Source organism: Equus asinus, chromosome 4 (assembly GCF_041296235.1).
Source record: "Equus asinus isolate D_3611 breed Donkey chromosome 4, EquAss-T2T_v2, whole genome shotgun sequence".
In the NCBI taxonomy this organism is placed as follows: domain Eukaryota; kingdom Metazoa; phylum Chordata; class Mammalia; order Perissodactyla; family Equidae; genus Equus; species Equus asinus.
In genome coordinates, this window is record NC_091793.1 from 98,454,673 (window position 1) to 98,475,901 (window position 21,229).

A 21,229-nucleotide genomic window follows, 5' to 3' on the forward strand; every position below is an offset into this window, starting at 1 on the left:
TATACCCACACTCAGCCTTAATGATTTTCTTCCTATGACATCTCTTGTATTACTAGCTTCTAAGTTTAGATTGCTCTTCATGTGCATGCCTTGCCTTCCTAAACAGATCATCTTCTCAAATGCAGGAGCTTTTTGTTTTCTTAGCATCACCTACAAAGACTGTTAATGATACTGTGCACTTAACAGCAATATTTGATAAAGATTTGTTGACTAATATTTGAGGGGAAAAGAATTTTAACCTACTCTAATTATAGAAGTGATTGTAATTACAATTTTGTTAGAGACGGCATTAACAAAAAACCCTCTCTATAGAAATATGTTTCTCATTAAATAGATTTAAAAAAACCTATTCAGAGTTTTAATAACTCTCCTTAACCACAACATACATATATTTCCTCTAAAAGTCACAGAGCATTTCTTAAAAATCTCACTTTTAGAACACCCCATAAAACAACCTGGCTTTAGTGATCCCCTAATCTCCAGGAATCTATCCTAAGAGAAAAAAGCAACTATCCAATTTAAAGTTCACTCATTAGGTAAATTATTTCATCAACATGAATGTTCACCACCTTTTGCACAAGGTGTTAAAAAATAAAAATGCTGAAAAGTTATTAAAAAATTACAACTGAAGAAAACACGAACTACAACTCGTGCTGCTGAAACTGAAGCATTTTTATAAAATTTCACGCACAGATGCCACAATTTAGATTGCCATAAAATAAATATTTTGCCTTTCTCTACAACTCCATGAAGAAGCTAACAAGGACAGATGAGAACTTGACTTAATGACTGCTGATCAACAATATTTGGCTTTGAATCTGGTTGGTACCCATTTAATGCAAGAAAATGAGGACACATTAACAAAACTGTCCCAAAAGTGGAAAAAAAATGAAGCAGCAGCAGAACTTAAGAACCCATAACAAAAGTAAAATCAAAGCAGTGTTCTGTCTCTCTTGAGCTAAGTCCTAGAAAATATCAACTTGGTAGAGTTTGGAATTAAAGCAAACAACCTAATTTTCTCATAATGTCATTCTGGAACAACCACTATGAATTTGGCTAAACTGTTCTTTTTTCTTTTATTTTTTTTGGGAGGGAAGATTAGCCGTGAGCTAACTACTGTTGATCCTCCTCTTTTTGCTGAGGAAGACTGGCCCTGAGCTAACATCCGTGCCCATCTTCCTCTACTTTATATGTGGGCCGCCTACCACAGCATGGCTTTTTGCCAAGCAGTGCCAAGTCCGCACCCGGGATCTGAACTGGCGAACCTGGGGCTGCCGAGAACGTGCAAATTTAACCGCTGTGCCACCGGGCGGGCCCCTACACTATTATTGATGGGATATATAACTATCCCTTGAGGTTTATTACAGACATTTGGGGAGGGGGTGTGGAGGGAGGGGATAATGACTTCCATGGAGTATATCTCACTGTGCAAAACAATATATTACTCAATGTTTTAAAACTGTATCTTCAGACTTAAGTGAAATGACTCCTAATTCTAGTGCTCAAGGATCTAGTCATTGTGATACTGTATACATAAGATATATGATATAATATAATGGCAGTTAATGCAAAATGATATAAAGAAAAATAAAACAAGCTAAGTGGATAGTGAATGACAAAGGGTGTTACTCTAGAAAGGATGGCAAAGAAGAACCCATTTGGTGATGGTATTTTAACAAAGACCTAAACCATACACATATCTGGAGGAAGAGTATTCCAGGCAGACGGACTAGAGCAAGTCCCGTGGATCAGGCAAGTGTATGGCAAGTTCAAGCAACAGCAAGAAGCACAAGTCTGGAGAAGAGCTGAAGGTGGAGGTGGGGGGATACCGGAAATGAAAGCAGAGAGGTTGTCAGATTCCATATCCTGAGGGTGCTTGTAGATCACGTGAGTGTTTAGGATTTTTTTTAAGTGTGAAGGAAGCTATTTTTAGCCTGAGAGCAGGCCAACCCATTAAGTCTTTCAATAAATGCTTACATAAGTGCAAAGAATGGTTACTCTACAGGAATAAGAAAACAAAGACTATGGTCCTAAGCGTCATGTAGAGAAACGGCTGTTGAAGAAGCAAGTGTCACTTCCAGGAAGAAAGAAGCAAAATCCCAGTGCCCACCGGAGCCAGCAGTGACATTCCAAAACCCCCTCCATACACTGCATAGGAATATAAATACAATATAAAAATAATAGGACATAATTGTACAGAAACCAAAATATGACACATTTCCTTTTTATTTAAAATAGAGCTCTATATGCTTCACAGAAACAAGTGCAAGGAGTGCTTAATTTATAATATTTGCCACTTTACAAAACAATACATTTTCAGAAAATGCATACATAAAAATATAACATTTAGGCAGATACGTATTTACATCTAGAGGCAGCTGAAAGTTATGCAATAATATTAAAAAAGCTTTAAAATAAATACTTTTATGACTTGCTGTTGGTAAAGTTAAACATTTTGGTATGAAGGCTATCATTGAGTTCTTACTAAATTCTAAAATACTATTATTTCTAAACAAAATAAGTATATATATATATTACTATAAAATGCATATTTCCACAGACTAGAAATTAATGAAACATCTGAATATCATTCATTTCTCTTTGGATTTTGGAATTCTCTTCAGCTTCAACAACTAAATTGCAACTACTAAAATTGCCATCTGCATATTTTTTGATACAATTTATTGCCCAATTCTTATTTTAAAACCTGATTTATTTCTTCATATTCCTTATATACATTCATTTGGGCCTGTCTCTTGAAAGGTAACCTCTTTTTACATACTTAAGAATATTAGCTAGCTTACAATAAGTCCTTACAACAGTGACTCTTTTCACAGTAGTTCAAGAGTTCAAGGCATGTTTTGCAATGTCAAAATGCAATGGTTTTGACATTTACAATATGTTCTTAGGTATAAGAAAAGTCACACTACCAAAAGAAAAGTATAATTAGTATTAGTACTTTGAAAGTCAATCCAAAATTCCTTTTTTTCTTTTGAGATTTGAATCTGATTTTCTGTTTTTAGGACATTTTAAAACCTGAAACACAGATTAAGTTTGAATAATTTTCTTTAGTCTAGGAGCAGAAGAGTATAAGAGCTCGACAGTAGTCATCGTGAAAATGAACTAGAATTTAATATTTTGGCTCAGATACCCTTGTTTTATATAAAGAGGAAAAAAAGAGTTGGATTTTTAGAATATTTAATTACTTGTATTCAGCCTATTGGAAGAAATAGACATATTGGTAAATCTCATTTTATGCCTGCATTAGTTAGACAGAACTTAGGGATGCAATTTCCTCCTTGCAGGCAAAGTCAATGAATAGGTTTGCACAGGAGATGAAAACTCAACTGAGATATCAAAATTAGAGTCCATATGTCTTGCTGCAGATTGGGTCAAAAAATTAAACCAACAGGACAAACATGTAATTTCTTTTGATCTCTTGGGAATGCTAGGATGAAAATCTAAAGTATTTTTTTCTAAGTTCTCTATTCAATCTGCAGATGTCAAGAACTATTTTGAAATTTTAATTCTCATTTTCGGAAGATATGTAAGCAGGGCCATTTCCTGAAGATATATAAGCACATAAGGTGCTTTTTGCAAAATATAAAAATATTTCTGAGTTGAGGAGCCAATTGCAGGTTGGATTTCAGCCCTACCTGTCCCTCAGCTGAGAGTACTTTCGTGCGGAGCACAACATGCACAGCTGGATGTGATGACCCTCGGTATAGGCTAATTTCCTAATACATTCAGATTCTTAGGGCTGTGTTAACATTCAGGTTCATGTAGCCCAGGGTAAAAATCGTGCAGTTAAAACTGTTAGACCTGGAAAGAAAAAACTTCTTGTAGGAAAACATGAACAAATGATAAGAAAATATAGTCATATCTGAAAATATTAAAATCTAGGATGAGATAGAGCTCCTGTTCTCCCAAATGTTGTGCTAACCTACAACTGAATTAAGAAGTATCCAGGCAGTTCTTAATAGAGAGATTTTAAAATAGGGATTATTACCTAACTTTGATATAATATTATCTTCCAAACCATATGATGTAACGGCTTAATTTAAAAAGATAGCCAAAGCACAACAAAGGAATAGTATGAAACAGCAAAAATAAATTTAGCAATCACATTATGGGATACGTATTTCACATTCTCTGCCCGAGTCACCATCTCTTAAGTGGAATTTAGCATTAAGGCAAAAGTAGACATTTCTTATATGTTAGCTAAAAGCTAGAGTATAACTAGATTGCTAGTCTTTTTAAAATTTAAAAGAAAGTCTTCTCTGCCATTAATGAATATCCTCTTCATCGTGACAAGTGAAAAATTACTGGAGGAGGCATGAGACGAAATCTTTCATACAGGGGTATAGGAAATTAAAATCTTGTTAAGAAGTCCAGTGTGTAGCAATCTGAACAGGGGCAAGAATATTAGACAAACAGGAATTATAGACTGATTGTTGGAGTTGATGAAATCCTGCAAAAATTTTTTAATGTACTGAAAGAAAATGAATGCCAAAGATAAACTAATGAGAAACTAAGAAGAATGAGAAGAAATAATATGCTACTAGACATGGTCCCAAATTCAACTACCAAATCACCTTTCACTCCCGTTCCAACGCATAAAGAGACAGAACAATTCCTACAGCTAAGAGGGGAAAAGAGTCATGAAGAGTCTCTTACCATTACTTGCACTAAGAAATTCTATGTTCTCACAATTCCTAAATTTTATTCAGCACTCCAATAGTTGCCTACCTAACTTGGCAAATATTTCACAATTCTTCGTGAGCCTATTTTAGTTTCTCTCACTGACCTCACCATGAGTGAGCAAACTATTTTAGCAGAAATAAAAAGAGAAGTGGGATTTGATCATCACCATTAAACAGCACATTATGTTCGTGTACATTCAAAGTAGGTTACGATGTATGCTAATTATTTCTTAATTAGTAAACGTTGGATATGGGAGGGCACTGCGGTGGGTGTCACCATTCAGTGCTCCTGTCAGTTCTGCAAATAACCAGCAGTCATTTAATCTCTGATCCTTGGTTTCTTCATCTATAAAATATAGAAATTGAATTGTAAAGTCTCTTATATCCTTTACAATTTCCAAATTCTGGTTTTTGTTTCTGTGTGTGACACATCTGAAATAATCTAGACCACCAAGGGATTCTCTTTCATAGAAGGCTAAACACTAGAATGATTAGGTTAAATAATAGCTGGTTATTCTTAAAATTAGAGACTAAAGATAATTTTAAAAGAGTGAGGAAATGTTTTAAAAGGAGGTAAGAGAAATAATGAAACATAAAAGAAAAGCTAGAGGGAAAAACAAAAGTCAAATATCAGAAAATTTGCATTAAAACACTTTGAAAAACTATATTATAGAAATTCTATTTAATATTAATATTTTTATGAAATTTCTATATTCCAACTGATTTTTTTTCTGTTTGGAAGAGGCCCTCAGGAGCAAAGAGATTACTGTCTTCACTAAATAGTACATAAAGTCCATGTAGGTAGAAGCTTGTGGAGGGACCTCAAACAAAGCATTGTCAAACAGAGAACAGTATGTTTCACAAAAGAAAAGATATTTAGAATATCTTCTAAAACCACAACGATACCATTTAAAGATACTAATTCCTAACCATTTCCAAGTAACTTAAAATTTTGTTTTTGTAAATTTATTTAACGAAATGATTACAGAAGACATCAATTGCCATCAGCTTTACTCATTTGCTACTGTTACTTTCTTAATTTCCCGATGGGAAATAAAATGATCATATTTTAAATAAATTTATTTAAACAAAATACATTTCCACATTTATCTTAAATAAGTAATCAAAAACTATTCTCTGCCAAGCAATTTTAAGTTGAATTTTGCATAATGGCAAACGTGGGCTCCCTGCTTTCGTGTGATTTGCTAAGTAGGTTCCTTGGTACTCTTGCATAAACTCTAGATAGCCCTGAGTTTTCTCTGCTCCAGTAAGTCACATGGTGGCAAAATTCCAGCATAGTACAAGTAGTTTTGTTTTGTTTAATAATTCTACTAAAGTAGAAGTATTAAAAATAATAAATTATTATGGAACTTCTAACCTAATGAATATATTGTAGATTTTCATTTTAAAACAAAAGCTGATTTGGAAGTCTTCAGACACTGCGATTGGGTTACTATTTTCATACAATCATGGAAATTTAAAATGCAAAGTTAATTGAAAGTATAAAGATGAAAAACAAGTGCTACGCCTAAAATAGTGCACGACACAGTCATGTTTCACTTAACTTTCAAGTCAGAACATAAATTAAGAATTCTAGATGTGACATGCCAAATATTTTAGACATAGAAGAAAGCACACAACAGAATCTGTACCAATTACACACTTAAATGCATAGCTTATAAGGCAACAAGTTCATGCTGAAATATTGACAACAAACAATGTTTCCCTTATTTTAAGGAAGTGATGCTGCATACAAACTCCATCACCATTTTATACAGTACTGAAATTTCATAAATAGCATTTTCCCAAGCTTTATATTACACCCAAAGCCAAAATATGTGAAAGGAGCAAAGAACACTGACACTTTGAGCCTAGGAAGAGTACTTTTTGCTTATAACACAATTCAAAAGAAATAAATATTATACAATAAGACCCCATCAAAAACAAAGAATAAGAAGTTTGACAGCATAGGTATATACAGAAAATTTGCCTTATGCTCTAAACTTTATCCTATTTTTCTAAGTGAGCCTTTTCTACTTATAATCATGTTGAGTGTCAAGGAAAAATTAGAACTTTTAAGTTTTCCTTGTCATTTCTGTTAACCTACCCCTTTTCTTAAAAAATGTACGTGGTAATTGAAATATAAGACCATTCAGTTAGGAGTTATAGTTAACCAACACAAAAACAAGAAAAATATCTCAAAATGTACAGATTTCTCTAAAGTTAAACTTGAACTAATAAAAATATAGAATTATATTCAGACACTTTCAAATAGATTACAAAACATTATGTCAAGGAAAATGTTAAAACATCTTCTCCTAAAAATTAAATAAGTATATTTACCCAACATAAATGAATAAAACAGGAAATATTATTCTTGTTTATTTGAAACTATAGTATGACCATAGTAAATAAATAATTTCATTCTCATATATGCAGAAACAATCTATGAGAAATCAAACTAACAAGCATAAGCAAAACTACTCCTTCACATAGCTCTTTTTAAAATCCCTCCACATATGCACTTTTAAAACTTATTATATAATTTAGATTGTCTGGAATAGCCAAATAAAGATATTTTCTAAATGTGATGCAAATTAAAAGTAATTTTCAAAACCCACTGTCATATAGAACTCAAGACATCCTACTTTGTATTATACCTATTTGCCAATTTACTTCCTTCCCCTACACACCCACATCCCTATACCCATTCCCAAATTAGACTTTAAAATCCCTGAGGGCAGAACTTATCCAACTTTTCATCTCCCTATGGGACCCAACATTGTGGCAAGGAAGATATGGGGGCTCCATATTATTTAATGAATGGATAACTGCATGAATGGGAGCAAAAGTATACGCAAACCACAGGTGTCAGAGTTTTGCCTTCGATATCTCATACCAGTCAGATGAAGACAGGGTCAGTAACATATTTCCATAGTGAAATGAAGTGTGATCACTAGATTGTGCTCTACGTGAAAATACTAGGTATATCCTTTAGAATACTGTTACCCAAGTTGTGCTTTGTAGAACCCTAAAATTTGTGATAGCAAAAGGTTTCCCCTGCTCTTAACAAAAGGGTTCCATGGTCAAATAATTAGGAAGCCCAGTTTAAAGAAATTCAAGTAAATTTCTTTACTGCTAGACTCCTCAAAGCATATGATATGTGAAAGTGCAGTATCACTTTTCAAGAATCTATCAAAGAACGCTTTTGGTCTTCGTTCATCTCAGCAGAAGAGTGTTCTAAGGAATAGAGTTTAGGAAAGAACATTTTAGAATAATAAAAGATACCATGTTCAATCTCCTTCACCAAAGCTTTGAAGGAAATATTTAATGTTCCATGTATTATTCAGAACTTATTGCTGAATTTGTCCGTCTCCACAGGAAGTAGAATAAAAGCAAATGATCACGAGCTTTCTTCTGCGCCCACTAGCTCATTTTGAAAGGGGAGGGGGTTATCTCTCCACAGTTAACTGATACCTCTGTAGGGTTTAGTGGTTGTACGTCATTTAAGAGTTTTATCAGTTTTTCTCAAAATATCTCCTAGTTTCCTCTTTCTGTTCTTTTCTTTCTAAAAGTATATGTGCAAAAGTAGTAGGGACCTCTGAAATGCATCTTAAAGACATCTTCTGACAATGGATCTTCATGCTTGATTAATCTCTGGAAGTATTCAGAAAACAATACTCCTCTAGAGGGTGACTATGAAATTTCTGTGAGGAAAATCTCAAAGGATATTGTCTTGAGAGTTCATGCAGGTCCATTATGATTCAGCAAAATAACTCAATTTGTCTTCTGTTTGACTAAACCACAAATACCATGATGAAAGTTGTTGTTTCTGCATAAGGAGAAAAGCACTATGGGAATTAAAGGGAAAGTAGGAAGCTAGCTAACTCCGCAGTGTGGATTACCACAGGATTTGGACCTACTGCCAGCTCTACCATTAGCTATGTGACTTTGGAACATTTCTCAATGCCTTAAGATGTCACGTATCTCATTTGTAAATGAGAGGAAGTAACAATTTTAGTGGCTTTCAAACTGTTTGCCTGAGAGGCTGCTGTGGTGGTGGATTATGAGGAGTAGGGACACAGGGGGAGGGGAGACCAAGTAAGTGACCTCTGACCTCACTTCTATCTTCCAACCAAGCAGCGCCATTTTTACTTGCTTTATATACTAAAGTTCAGAGCAATATTTAATTTTTTAAAAGATTCTACTTAATTAAAAGAAATAGAGAAAACCATAGATGGTATGATCTAAAGTTTTGTCTAGACATAACATGCTCTAGTTCACATTTTTAATGAATGTGTTTTTATCTCAGGAAAAAAATGTGTTTTTACCTTTTTGTTTCCTATTCATTCATATGCTCTTGATTCAAGTAAAATAAAACCTTAATAACTTTTATTATCTTTATATAGCTTATTTTACACTTTTATAATATCCTTCTTATTAAATAAAAAGATGAGTTAATGTATTGCTTTTCAAAATAAAATTAAAGACAACACAGAAGGTGGATGAAGTCAGCTCCTGCCCATGCTTGACTTGAGAGTTATTTTTTCATGCTGCCTTTGGGCACTTAAATACTGTACTGTATTATCTTTGAGGTAGAACAACAACAAAAAAGGCAAACATTCACATAAAGAGGGAAAATGAGAAAGAAAGCTGTGAGAGATTTCTTTTTTACACGATTGTCATTATTAGGCCTTGCAGTCTTCTTTGACACAAAGTTGAGAAATAGTCTTCTTAATACGGAGGGCGGTTAGGCGGGCTGCCCCATTGGCATACCAACACTCGCGCATTATTCTCCCCATGACTCGGAGTGCCTTTAAGAGAGAAAGAGATCAAAGATTTTAGCTACTCACACAAAACAGAGTGCAAGAGAAGCAAAACCACAAACCCAGAAATTGATGCTAGGCTCTGATGAAGAAATAGTAAACTTAAAACAACATGAGAAGGAAATTAGGGCAAAACTCCATCAAAAATCCTGTCAAAACACATTTATTAATCTTATAGAGGCTAACTTTTAATTGAAAATTCAATCCATTGATTTCTGGGAATATGGTAGAATGGCTATCTTTTAAAATCTTCTAAGAAGGGACATGAAACACAAAAAGGGATATGAGTGGGTTGGAAATTCTCTGTATATCAACCTGGATGGTAAGTACACACTTGTATACATTGTATAAAAAATTCATCAGTCTGTCTACTAAAGTTTGTGAATTTTACCATATGTAAATTATGCCACAATAAAATAATGATCTAAGTATAAATATCAAAAATTCTGAATTAAAAAACATCAGTATAAGTGAACTGGTAAATAAATAAGATAAATACTCTGAGGAGAAAACAATGAGAACGCATAAGTCCACAAAGATATGAGAAATCGCTGAAGTTGAGAGGCCGCTCTGGTGGCATCACTGATCTCAGAGTCTAGAATTTCAGAAATGATGGACTACATGCGAAAGACAAGAAGCATAGCCCAAAGCACACAGAAGGTTGTCAGATCAGGATGTTCACAAAGTCCTGAGTGTGAGGATGAAGTAGTCTTAGAAGGAACTTTGTAAAGAAAATTGTCTAAGTCTTGGCTCTTGGTAAAGAAAAAATCAAACCCAGGCCTGAAAATGTTGCAGTAAGTCTGAGCTCATAATGAAAATTCACAAGCACATGAGGAAATAAAGTATCATAAGCAAGAGTCAACTGAAACAACACAGTAAAATCAGACCCATCAAAACATAAGGTGCTAGAATTAAATGCTATAAAATATAAAATCAGTCTATAAAAATACATTTTTAAAAAGCGAAGTGGAAATTCAAAATATAAGTAAAAAAACAATATTTTTTAAAAAGTGCTAGTAAAGCTTCTTGACCTGAAAAATATAGCCATTAAAATAAAAAACTAAATGGATGAGTTACATGGCAGATTAGATACATCTAAAGACAGAACTAATGAAATGGAAGATAAATAGGAAAGATGATGCATAAAGACACAAACATGGAAAATAGGGGAGACTAAGAGACAAGAAAAGTAAAATGAAAGGTCTAACATGTCTGCAATGAGTTCTCTAAAAATGGGCAATAGAGACAATGAAAGGAGGAACTATTTGAAGAGATAATGGCTCAGAATTTTCTAGAACTGAGAAAAGTGACAAATCTTCAGAATTAGAAAGTCCAAAAATTCCAACCAAGATTAATCAAGAGACATCTACACCAAAACCTCATAGAGAAACTGCAAAATACTAACAACATAGGGAAATTCTTAAAGTAGTCAGAAAGGAAAGATAAATTAACTAAAAAGAAACAAATATTAGTTGACTTCTCAACAGTCAATAATGGAAGCCAGAAGACAGTGGAATAATACCATTAGGGTGTTTAGAGAAAATAACTGTGAACCTAAATTTGTGTGCCCAGATAAACTATTTGTTCAAGATTGAGGACAAAATAAAGACATTTTCAGATAGCCAAACACTGGAACAACTTACAACCACTAGATCCCCACTGGAAAACCAATTTAAATAAAATACATTTAAAAGATACATATCAGGAAGTCAGAAAATGATCTTGAAAGGAAGCTCTGAGAGCTAAAAAGGAATGTTGAACAAAGAAAATGATAAACATATTCATAAGTCTAAACAGACAGCGATGGTATAAAATCATACTAATATCTAATACATGGGATTAATACAAAACAAGATAGAATTAAAATACCGGGAAAAAATGGACAAAAATTGCATATATCAGCAATGTACAAAATTGATCACATAAAAATTGTTAGATCTATTTCAGGAACGCATGATTACTTTAACAGTGGAAAATCTATACATGCAATTCATCAGCTTGAGAGACTACAGCAGAAATGTCCTATCATCACCTCATAGAAAGGGAGAAAGCTTTATCAGAGTCAGCTTTTGTTTAATGTAATTAAAGTTCTTACAAACAAGACCTACAGCAAACATCATACTCAGAGATGAAACATACAAAACTTTCAGAAGCAAAACAAAGATAGTCAATATCACTACCTTCAGGCAACATTATACTGGGAGTGCTAGAAACTGCAATAAGAAAGAAAGAAAAGGCATGGGGACTGCTCCCAAAACTCTCATTATTTGCAGATATGATCATCTATGTGGACACCCCAAAAGATCTAAAGTTTTATGCCTTAAAGAAACTTTTCCATGCACACACATGTATAGCAGCATTGTTTTAAAACACTAAAAATCACACACATGACAGTCAACAGAGTAGAAAAAGAAATTATATTATATCCATACAATGGAATACTACAAGATACGAAAATGAACAGATACAGCTGTACGTATACAAGGGAAAATGAAAATAATTTTAAGAAGAATATCAATAGTAGGTTTCCGTAATATGTTTCATGATATACAAAAGTAAGCAATATATTTTTCAGTATATATATATAGATGGCAAAATTCTAAAATTCTAAAGAAAAGCAAGGTAATGATAAATGATTAATTATAATAGTAACCTCTCACAGGGGTGAGGAATCTTCAAAGGTACTGGAAATGTTCTATTTTTAAAACTTGGGACTGAATTCACTGGCTTTCAATTTATTCTTATACTTTATATATTATACTTTAAACTTTACACATATGTTATTGTGTACTATATTATGTAATGTATATATAAATTGTTTTATATGCATGAAATTATTAATATTAGAAAAGAATTTAATTTAATTTCAATTTGGTTCTAAGTGCCTCAAATTCTGCTTCTAAAATAAGTATGTAGTTAAGATATCTATACAAAATAGGAATACCAAGAGATAAATAGAAAAAGAGTTGAGTGAAACACAAAGAAGGGGAAAAGGTGAAGAAAAAAAGTAACTGTATATAATAATCCCTATGACAAAATCAAACTAAAAATGTCACTTAAAAAAAGACCTCAAGCATTATATTTAACTATGGCAGAAGATACAGAGTAATAGCTGGGATGGAGGAGATTAAAGTAGTTCTGGACTTAGTTAGATGGTTTACAGTCTTTCCCCCACCTTCCCTTCTTCTTGTGGGAGCTAGAAAAGTCTCTCTCTTCATGTGAGGGCAGAACAACCACTGCGATAATTATTTATGGTGTATCTACTATATGACGGTTACTACATGTGTCATTGGGGGTGAAGAAATAAACAACAGTGGGCCCTGCCATGAGGAAACTTCTCTGCTGTGAGAGAATAAGCTCAAACTTCAGCAAGTTAGGGAGTAGGAATAATTTATTGACTATAAGGATGATTGAAATTGTAATACTCTGCGTGGCACAGACATTGACTATCCACCAAATACGCCTGTGTTCTCCACAGTTCCCAGCCACCTTAGAGTCAGATGGCACGGTGGGACTGATTCTGATCTGTAAACCCTGAGTGAAAGTGATGTGAGTCACAAGGAGCCAAAGCATTAAAGAGGCAGTGTGTGACCCTCCAGCTCCTCTCTTCTGCTGATCTAGACACCTGGAAACTGTGTGTTGAGATAGCAGCAATCCAAGATCAAAGTCACCTGGATTACTGAATCATCACAGAGAACACAGACGCTGTTGAAAGTTGCCTAACCTGTAAGGGACTTCGCACAGCAAGAAATAAAGTCACGTTAAGTAAAGTCACTGAGATGTCAGCGTTTGTTACTGCCACAAAACTTAGCACTATGTATACACACAGCTAAAGGGAATAAAATCCTTCTGAAGACTCATACAAAGACATATACCCACATACAGTCATGCATCGCTTAACAACGGGGATATGTTCTAAGAGATGCGTCGTTATGTGGTTTTGTCATTGTGTGAAAATCATAGAGTGTACTTAAACAAACCTAGGTGGTATAGTCTACCACAGTATCTAGGCTATATGGTGCTAATCTTAAGGGACCACTGTCATATATGTGATCCATCATTGACCGAAACATTGTTATGTGGCAAATAACTGTATATGAAAGGAACTGGATGCCTGGATTAAGAGAAAAGAACTATACGGTCTCTGAAAATCTCCCCTGATAGTTACCTAAAAATTATAATTGAAAAAATATACATAAAAATATAGCCTTACTTCACAGCTTTGCCACTGGTTTGGGATACTCGGTCGAAACTTCTGGTCACAAACAACCTTCCTCATTTCCTCTATTGAGGGATCTGAAGGCACCATGTCATAATAAGGCAACTGGTACTCCTCAACAATTCCTATAAGAAATTTGCATAATAAATTTCCCAGTGTGAATAAAAACAAAGATGCTTATTTCAAACTAATACCAATTATGTCTTCTAGGTACAGGTGGCACCCGGGGAAACGGGAAAGTCAGGTTTATCAAAATTAAGAATCACTATAAAACCAAAGATATAAGTTTAAAGCACTCAGTTGAATAGTTATTATATGTTTATGAAATTTTATATTATGAAAATTTATATAATTTTGCAATTATATAAAACAAAATTATATGCAATTATTTTATATATCATTTATATAATTATTTTTATAACATTTATATTTATATAACTATAAAAATATATTTTATATAATTATGTATTACATATACTTAATTTCTTATGTAAATATATTACATCTATATAATTTTAAATAACTGTACAAAATAGAATTTTATATTATGAAAATTATGTAAATCTTGATTTACATAAAATGCCATTGTGCAATTCAAAAATATTGTGTAATTGCAAAATTTGTAGCATGGCCTCATTCCTCTGTGAATGAAGTATATTTCTCTATTAATTAACCTTTTCAAAACAAAATAGCTTTCTCTTTTTGAAAATTGTTAGGCGATCTCTTAAAAGCTGAGTTTCTTATTTAGATTTTAGAACCAGTGCACCCGAGAATGTTCCAAAGAAGCAGCCAAAGGTATTTGAAGACAGATAGTTCAGCATGAAGGTCAAGATTTAGAGTCTCAAAGACATAGACAAAGACTTGACCTCAATTATCAGAATATCACTCGAATTTGAACATTTCCTTATAACATCATTTGAATTAACTACAGTCCTTTTAATTTAAAATATTTAAGATATGCCATAATATTAGAAAATAAACTTCAAATCATGTTAACTAAATTACTATTTCAACAGTTGAAGAAAATTGAAGGACAAAAACCTAAAAGCAAATCTAAACATATATCAATATGAAATTTTAAAAAATAATAGCAAACATGTTTGAATCTTGCTATTTAATAAGCACTGTCCTAAGCCCTTTACTTATTTTAACTAATTAGTCCTCAAAACCACTGACTAAAGAAAGTGCCATATTGTCCCTATTGTACAGAATGAGGAAACTGAGGGACAAAGTGTGTCATGCATTTGCTCAAGATCACACAGCTAGTAAGTGGCAGATCTGGAATTCAAGTCATGTTCCACACCACATAATTCTATTCTATGAATAGTTTCATCTTCCTAATGCTTTACTATCTCATCTATGAATAAAGGGGAAAAGTATGTTTTCTCATTCAAATACAATTTTAACCTTGTAAGATTTTCATTTTTTTAAAACGAGATTGATGTGGGGCTGACCCAGTGGTGTAGTGGTTAAGTTCACGTGTTCCACTTCAGCAGCCCAGGGTTTGTGAGTTCAGATCCTGGGTGCAGACCTACACCTCTCATCAAGCCATCCTGTGGGGGCAATCCACATACAAAATAGAGAAAGACTGGCAACGGATGTTAGCTCAAGGCCAAATACAAAACGCAAAAACTGATAGCGATTTAATAATAACAGCTGCTATTGAAAGTTTAACCTGAGCATGCTCTGTATTAAAAACGTTACATAAATTAACTGAATTAATTCATTAAATCCTCAAAGCCCAAGGGGTTGGCTTTATTATCATCTTCAGTTTACAGATGAGGAAAGTGAGACCAAGTAACTTTCCTTAAGACAGACATTCAGGAAGCTGCTGAGCCAAGGCTGAGCCCTAAGTCTGTCTCACTTGAAAGTGAAAACTCCAAACCATTTTCTACCAGTATTTAACGTTTCTCCACTGATGCAACAATTTCACCAGACTGCATTTGTAGGACTTCATCCTCTCAAACTCTTCCTCTCATTATTAATCTCTAAACTGCCGGGAGCAGTAGAGTCAGGAAGTCAGTCCGTGCTCAGCTCTGCCCTCCACTTTATCCCCCACACATTCACCATCACAGGAAAGAAAAGCCTGAGAACCAGCCTATGAACCAGGACTTCAATTCAAGTCCGGTGGCCTTGGCAAGTCATTTGACTTCTTTGGGTTTCATTTCTGGTATAAAGTAGGGAATATAGCTAACTGCATTCAAACTCAAATAAGAAAATTTTCAAGCGCTTTGCAAGGTATTGTTATGGAAACCAGAATTATCAGGAGAACTGTCACCTCACCTAAGCAGTAATCATAATATAAAATCTCCGTTATATGCAGGATGCCCCACTTTTGCCACTGGAAAGATAGTACCTAAAAGTATTTTCTTAAATATTAAGAAATGATTCAATATAGTGCTTACGAAAAAAAAAAGATAGAAAATCCTATCTTATATTCACAGCATCAAGGAAAGGCAGACACAAAGACTGTTTCTAAATCTTACCTCCAACTGAACACCTTCGGGCTATTTCCCAGTAAACCAGACCAACAGAATAGATGTCAGCTCGTTTGAAGGACTCAAAGATATTCACATTTATTGTATCATCGAGCATTTCAGGAGCCATATACCTTCAAAAACAGGCACATTTCAGATTCTGTATAAGATTTATAGTAGTCCAGGAAAACACAATCTTAATAAATCCTGATACAAAATATAAATTAAGATAGCTTACATCAATTTAAGCCACTATAATAAAATTAAATAACATAGTTACTGACTCAACAACCATAATATAGAAAACATTTTAAATAGAGCTAGAGGTCAGCCTACTCTGTGTTAAAGTACATGCGCCAGGAGCCAAATACTTAGAAAGTACAAGCTGGAGGGAAATTCAGTAAGCAAAGAACTCAATAGGAGAGATGGAACTCAATTTCCACCAGGAGTTTGTTGCCACAGAAAGTTCCTTGAGGGCAAAGAGCAGATTTTATTCATCATGATGGGCCCAGCACTCCAACACAGCGCTCAGCAGCATTCCCTAAATATCTTCTCTGAATGAACAATTTTATTATGCATTGGCTCCAAGAAACGTATACATATTAAATATTGGCTCCCCCAAAAATGACAGCCTTGTCTGAATAGAAGTAAATCAAAGAAATCTACAGACCATGGGACCTGAGTGAATCTAGCTGTCCTAGGGAGATTTTGAGGATTTTCCAGAATATTGAGGTGAGGACATTTCCCAGAATATTGAGGTGAGGTTGCAACCCTCTCCCAAACTCTTTTACAAATTTTAGATCCTCGGAAGGACTCTGACATCTAAGGCTTCCCTGAGGGTCTCTAAAGTGGGGACCATCAAATGGGCAAGTTAAGACTTCCCTTTTACTGGGAAAAGAAGAGGTGCCTTACAGCCACCCAGTTTGAACAAACTGTCCTGAAGCATTCCTAGGGCCTCATTAAATCCTCCCATCGAACCAAGTGAAAGACTCAGAAGGACTAGCTTGGAATCTTTTTCTTTCTCTTTTTTTTTTTGAGGAAGATTAGCCCTGAGCTAACTACTGCCAATCCTCCTCTTTTTGCTGAGGAAGACTGGCCCTGAGCTAACATCCATGCCCATCATCCTCTACTTTATATGCGGGATGCCTACCACAGCATGGCTTGCCAAGCGGTGCCACATCTGCACACGGGATCCAAACCAGCGAACCCCAGGCCGCCAAAGCGGAACGTGTGCACTTAACCGCTGTGCTACCAGGCCAGCCCCTAGCTTGGAATCTTAAACAGGGCTGAGGCCAACTATACCAGCTTAGAAATTCCTCTCAAAAGCCTTTAACAACTCCAGGAAAATGTTTTGGTTGTTTTCTGATTTCAAGGTCAAGTACCCTGGAATTATGCCAAAGCAGTACAGAGCCTGAAATTCAAATAAAAAGAAATGGAAGTATGCTGGCCATATGGTCACTGGCTGGCCATAACATAAAAACACCAGAGCTCCCATTATTAATGGGCCTGTCCTGATATATGTGTAAAGGTTTGCTCTGTTTATATCATGCTTGTTCTTAACCCTCAGAGATTCTGTTCTTTGAAAGTGAGAATTGTGTGCAAACTCATTATCTTAATACACATCAGTTTGAGAGATTCAACAATAAGCACAAGTACAGGTAAATACAAAAACTGTTATATAACATTTCTAAATATTAGAGAACACAATAGCATACATATGTATTTTATTACACAGAGTCCCTTTCTTAGTCCAATATATTGATTCTGTACCGGTTGTTTAGAACCTGAACACATAGAACGAGCCCTGAGTTTCAGTTCATTTATGAGGTATACAGGATTTGGAGGAGTTATACACTGCTGACATTCTTCTCTCTTATCTGTAGGAAAATGTATTTTCAGAACATAGCACACTAAAAAAATACATCACCGTCTCTTCCTCCATTCCTCTTCACTGGATTCCCCACTCAAATGGATACTGTCTATATGACCAAAATGCCAACTCTCCTTGCTTTACAACCATCGTGCCATTGACTTATCAACGACACAGAGAAGCCTTCTTGCTTTCTTGGGCCTAATGATTTCCCATTTGGACCTACCTGCCCCACCCTCTCTCCCCACATCCCAGGCATTCATATTTATGGGGTAGTCATAAGTCTTAGTATGCTACCAAAGTTAGTCATCTTACCTTTTGGTTCCCACTTTAGGATTCTGAGGTATGTCGATAGTGTTCAGTATTGAATCATGCTTCACAGCCAATCCTAAGTCTGCTATGGCACAAGTTTCACATTTTTTCACTAAGATATTCTTTGATTTTATATCTCGATGAGCAATAGCAGGTTTACCTATGACACAGAAGAAAAGCACATTCTGTTTTTTGTTTGCTACTGAAGATTGACTCTCCAAAAGGAGTCATTTTGAAGACTTGGCTCAAATGTTACCTCCTAAAAAAGGTCTTCTCTCACCACCATTCCAACTCCAAGTCCTTCTCCAACAGAGTAGCCCGTTTTGCCTTCTTCATAGCTCTTATTACTATCTAAATTATCTTGTTCATTCACATGCATGTTTAGTTATCTGTGCCCCCCAGCTAGACTATAAGCTGCATAAAGGCAGTGACTGTGTCTTGCTCATCGCCACGCCTCCAATGCTGAGAACACTAGATGACATTTAGTAGTCACTAATAAATATTTGTTGAATGAATAAGGAAAGAATTAAGATTGCTATGTCCACATAAGAACATGGCAAATACTCTCAGAAAACAAGTTTCAAATTTCTACTACCCTAAATCAGCAGTTCTCAAATGTGGCCCAAACATCTCCAGGGGTCCTTGAGACTATTTTCCAACCACATATCTGTGTGATATCACTTTTTCTTCACATACTTCAGCCAAAACAACAATATGGGAAACAAGTGAATAAAGAACAGACATGAAAATCCAGACATTAAAGAGATTTGAAAAATGTAAAACAAAACCATTATCTTCACTAGATTGGTTTTTGTATTACAAAAAGTTATGTAAATTTTTAAAACTATAATATTTATGTTAACATTGACTTGATTAATTATTTTATGTAAATTAATAAATATTTTTAAATTTCTCAATTTTAGTTTCTAATATAGTCAATATCCCAAGTATAAGTGCCAAATGACAAAGATGGAGGCACTAGGAATAAAAATATTATTATGGGTAATATACCAAATCAGGAGTATGTAGATGAGAGTTGGCTGTATCACGACAAAATCTTCAGCTTTATAAAGTACCTTTAGCCTTTCTTTACATTTGATAATTGTTTGTAATAAACTAAAATATAACTGAACACTAACATACAACCTAGTGTTTCTGTCCTCATATTCAAGGAAATTAATATTCATTAGAAAGAAAAACATACCTTGTGTACCAACAATCTCCATATGAAGGTGGGCCAGACCACTAGCTATCGAAAGGGCCAGTTTGATCATTCCAGCCACTGTCACTATGTTTCTATTCAAATAGTCATATAAGGAGCCCTGTTCATGATATTCGGAGACAAGCCAAAGCTGAGTCCAAGTTCCGTTATCTAACAGAAAAAAATTATTTTGTTGCTATAAATATACATTGAGAAAGAAGCCAAACGCTTTTAAAAATGTCTTTTTTTAAAGTAAATCTGTATTGTTAACAAGGCAAAGTGAATTCCTTCAGTGATAAAGTTTACGGTCCAAGTGAGTCAAGCAAAGATTCTCAGTGAATTCCTGACGATGTTGACATATTAGAACTTCTCAAACGCACCCATCATAGTTACAGAAAGCTGTGAGACAGTGATTCTAACTGAACAGCTCCTTTCTCACTCCCTCTACATCAATACCTGCTGGTGATAGCAACCACATTGTAGGAGAAACTACTGAGAGATACTTTTGGCCTCAGTCTTGGATTATAAATTACTCCTGAGCTTTTAAGAAAGATTGTATCAATGAAAAACAGAAATATAACAAATTACACAAAGTAGCACAAAAACTCTTACACTCCAAGAATGTTCATGTTATTCACCTTTCAAAATATGAAGTTGATGATTTTCCCTAAAGGTTATAGTAAGAGACAAACACAATTACCAGACATTATCAAATAACTTATCTCATTTAACCAAAAGTGGATCCAGCTTATAAAAGATTTTTGGCAGAAGAGAATTTAGCCTAAAATTTCTCTAGGTATTATAGCCCTTAGAGTTAGTTTAAGCTTTTGCGATAAGGTGTCTACAATAGCCCTGGGCAGTCCTAACCAGTTCTGACACGCAGAGAAAGGAAACCATAATAAATATTTGCTAAGGAATTTTTCTACCTAGTGCTTTATGAACAAGAACTCCTTGCTATCTAAATATTTAATTTCCAAAACTGGGTGGTGATAACATTTCCTAGCAATGCAAATCAACATAACATGATAAAGTTCACTAATAAACTCACCATATACAAAGTAAACCCTTACTCACCCCTCTCTCCCTGCTTAACATCAGTGACTACCTTTGCCCTCTCATATCAATGTTTCTGTCAGACAGTTGACTAAAGAGCGAAACTGCAAATGTTGCAAAAAGATACATAAACGCATGAAGATGAAAGCGATATTAGAGACTACTTGGAATCATGCACAAAGCCACTGACAAGTAAACCATTGGCAGAGGTAGACCGGTTGACTGAAGAAGAGAAAATCAAGGATGATCTCTCTTGTGCATACTGTTTTATAATCCAACAAGTGTCATGAGTAAATTAGCCCCGCCAAGATGATCCATATAACCACAGTCATTACTGCTTGACAACACTGCTTATTAATTTAACCAGTAAGCAGTTTAGCGCAATCTCAGGAAGGAAAAGAAAAAGTTCTTAACAGCTTAATAAGAAATATCTCATTTTCAACAGTCTGGATATATTTTCAAAGTACATATAGTTAAGAATTTGGAAAGAATCTTTTCTTTTTAAGCTCGCCTTGGCTTTAGTCTGTTTCTGTCTAGCAAATCAGAAAAGACAAGTCATTAGCACACA

General features: G+C 34.6%; 1 protein-coding gene across 6 annotated transcripts in view; it reads right to left on the reverse strand.

Annotated features, from left to right (window-relative positions):
• Positions 1-9,069: 9,069 nt before the first annotated feature.
• Positions 9,070-21,229, reverse strand: part of ACVR1C (activin A receptor type 1C) — a 68,221-nt gene continuing 56,061 nt past the window's right edge. For 4 of the 6 annotated variants that reach the window (XM_070507804.1, XM_070507805.1, XM_070507806.1 and 1 more), the window contains exons 5-9: positions 19,612-19,779; positions 18,411-18,567; positions 16,235-16,359; positions 13,743-13,873; positions 9,080-9,517 (exon numbers count right to left, since the gene is read on the reverse strand). In XM_070507804.1, coding sequence (XP_070363905.1) covers positions 9,392-9,517; positions 13,743-13,873; positions 16,235-16,359; positions 18,411-18,567; positions 19,612-19,779 — 707 coding nt within the window. In that variant the 3' untranslated portion in view covers positions 9,080-9,391. Of the gene's footprint in view, positions 9,518-13,742; positions 13,874-16,234; positions 16,360-18,410; positions 18,568-19,611; positions 19,780-21,229 lie in introns of all 6 variants that reach the window. The other 2 variants (XM_014858266.3, XM_070507807.1) reach the window with 2 other exon arrangements.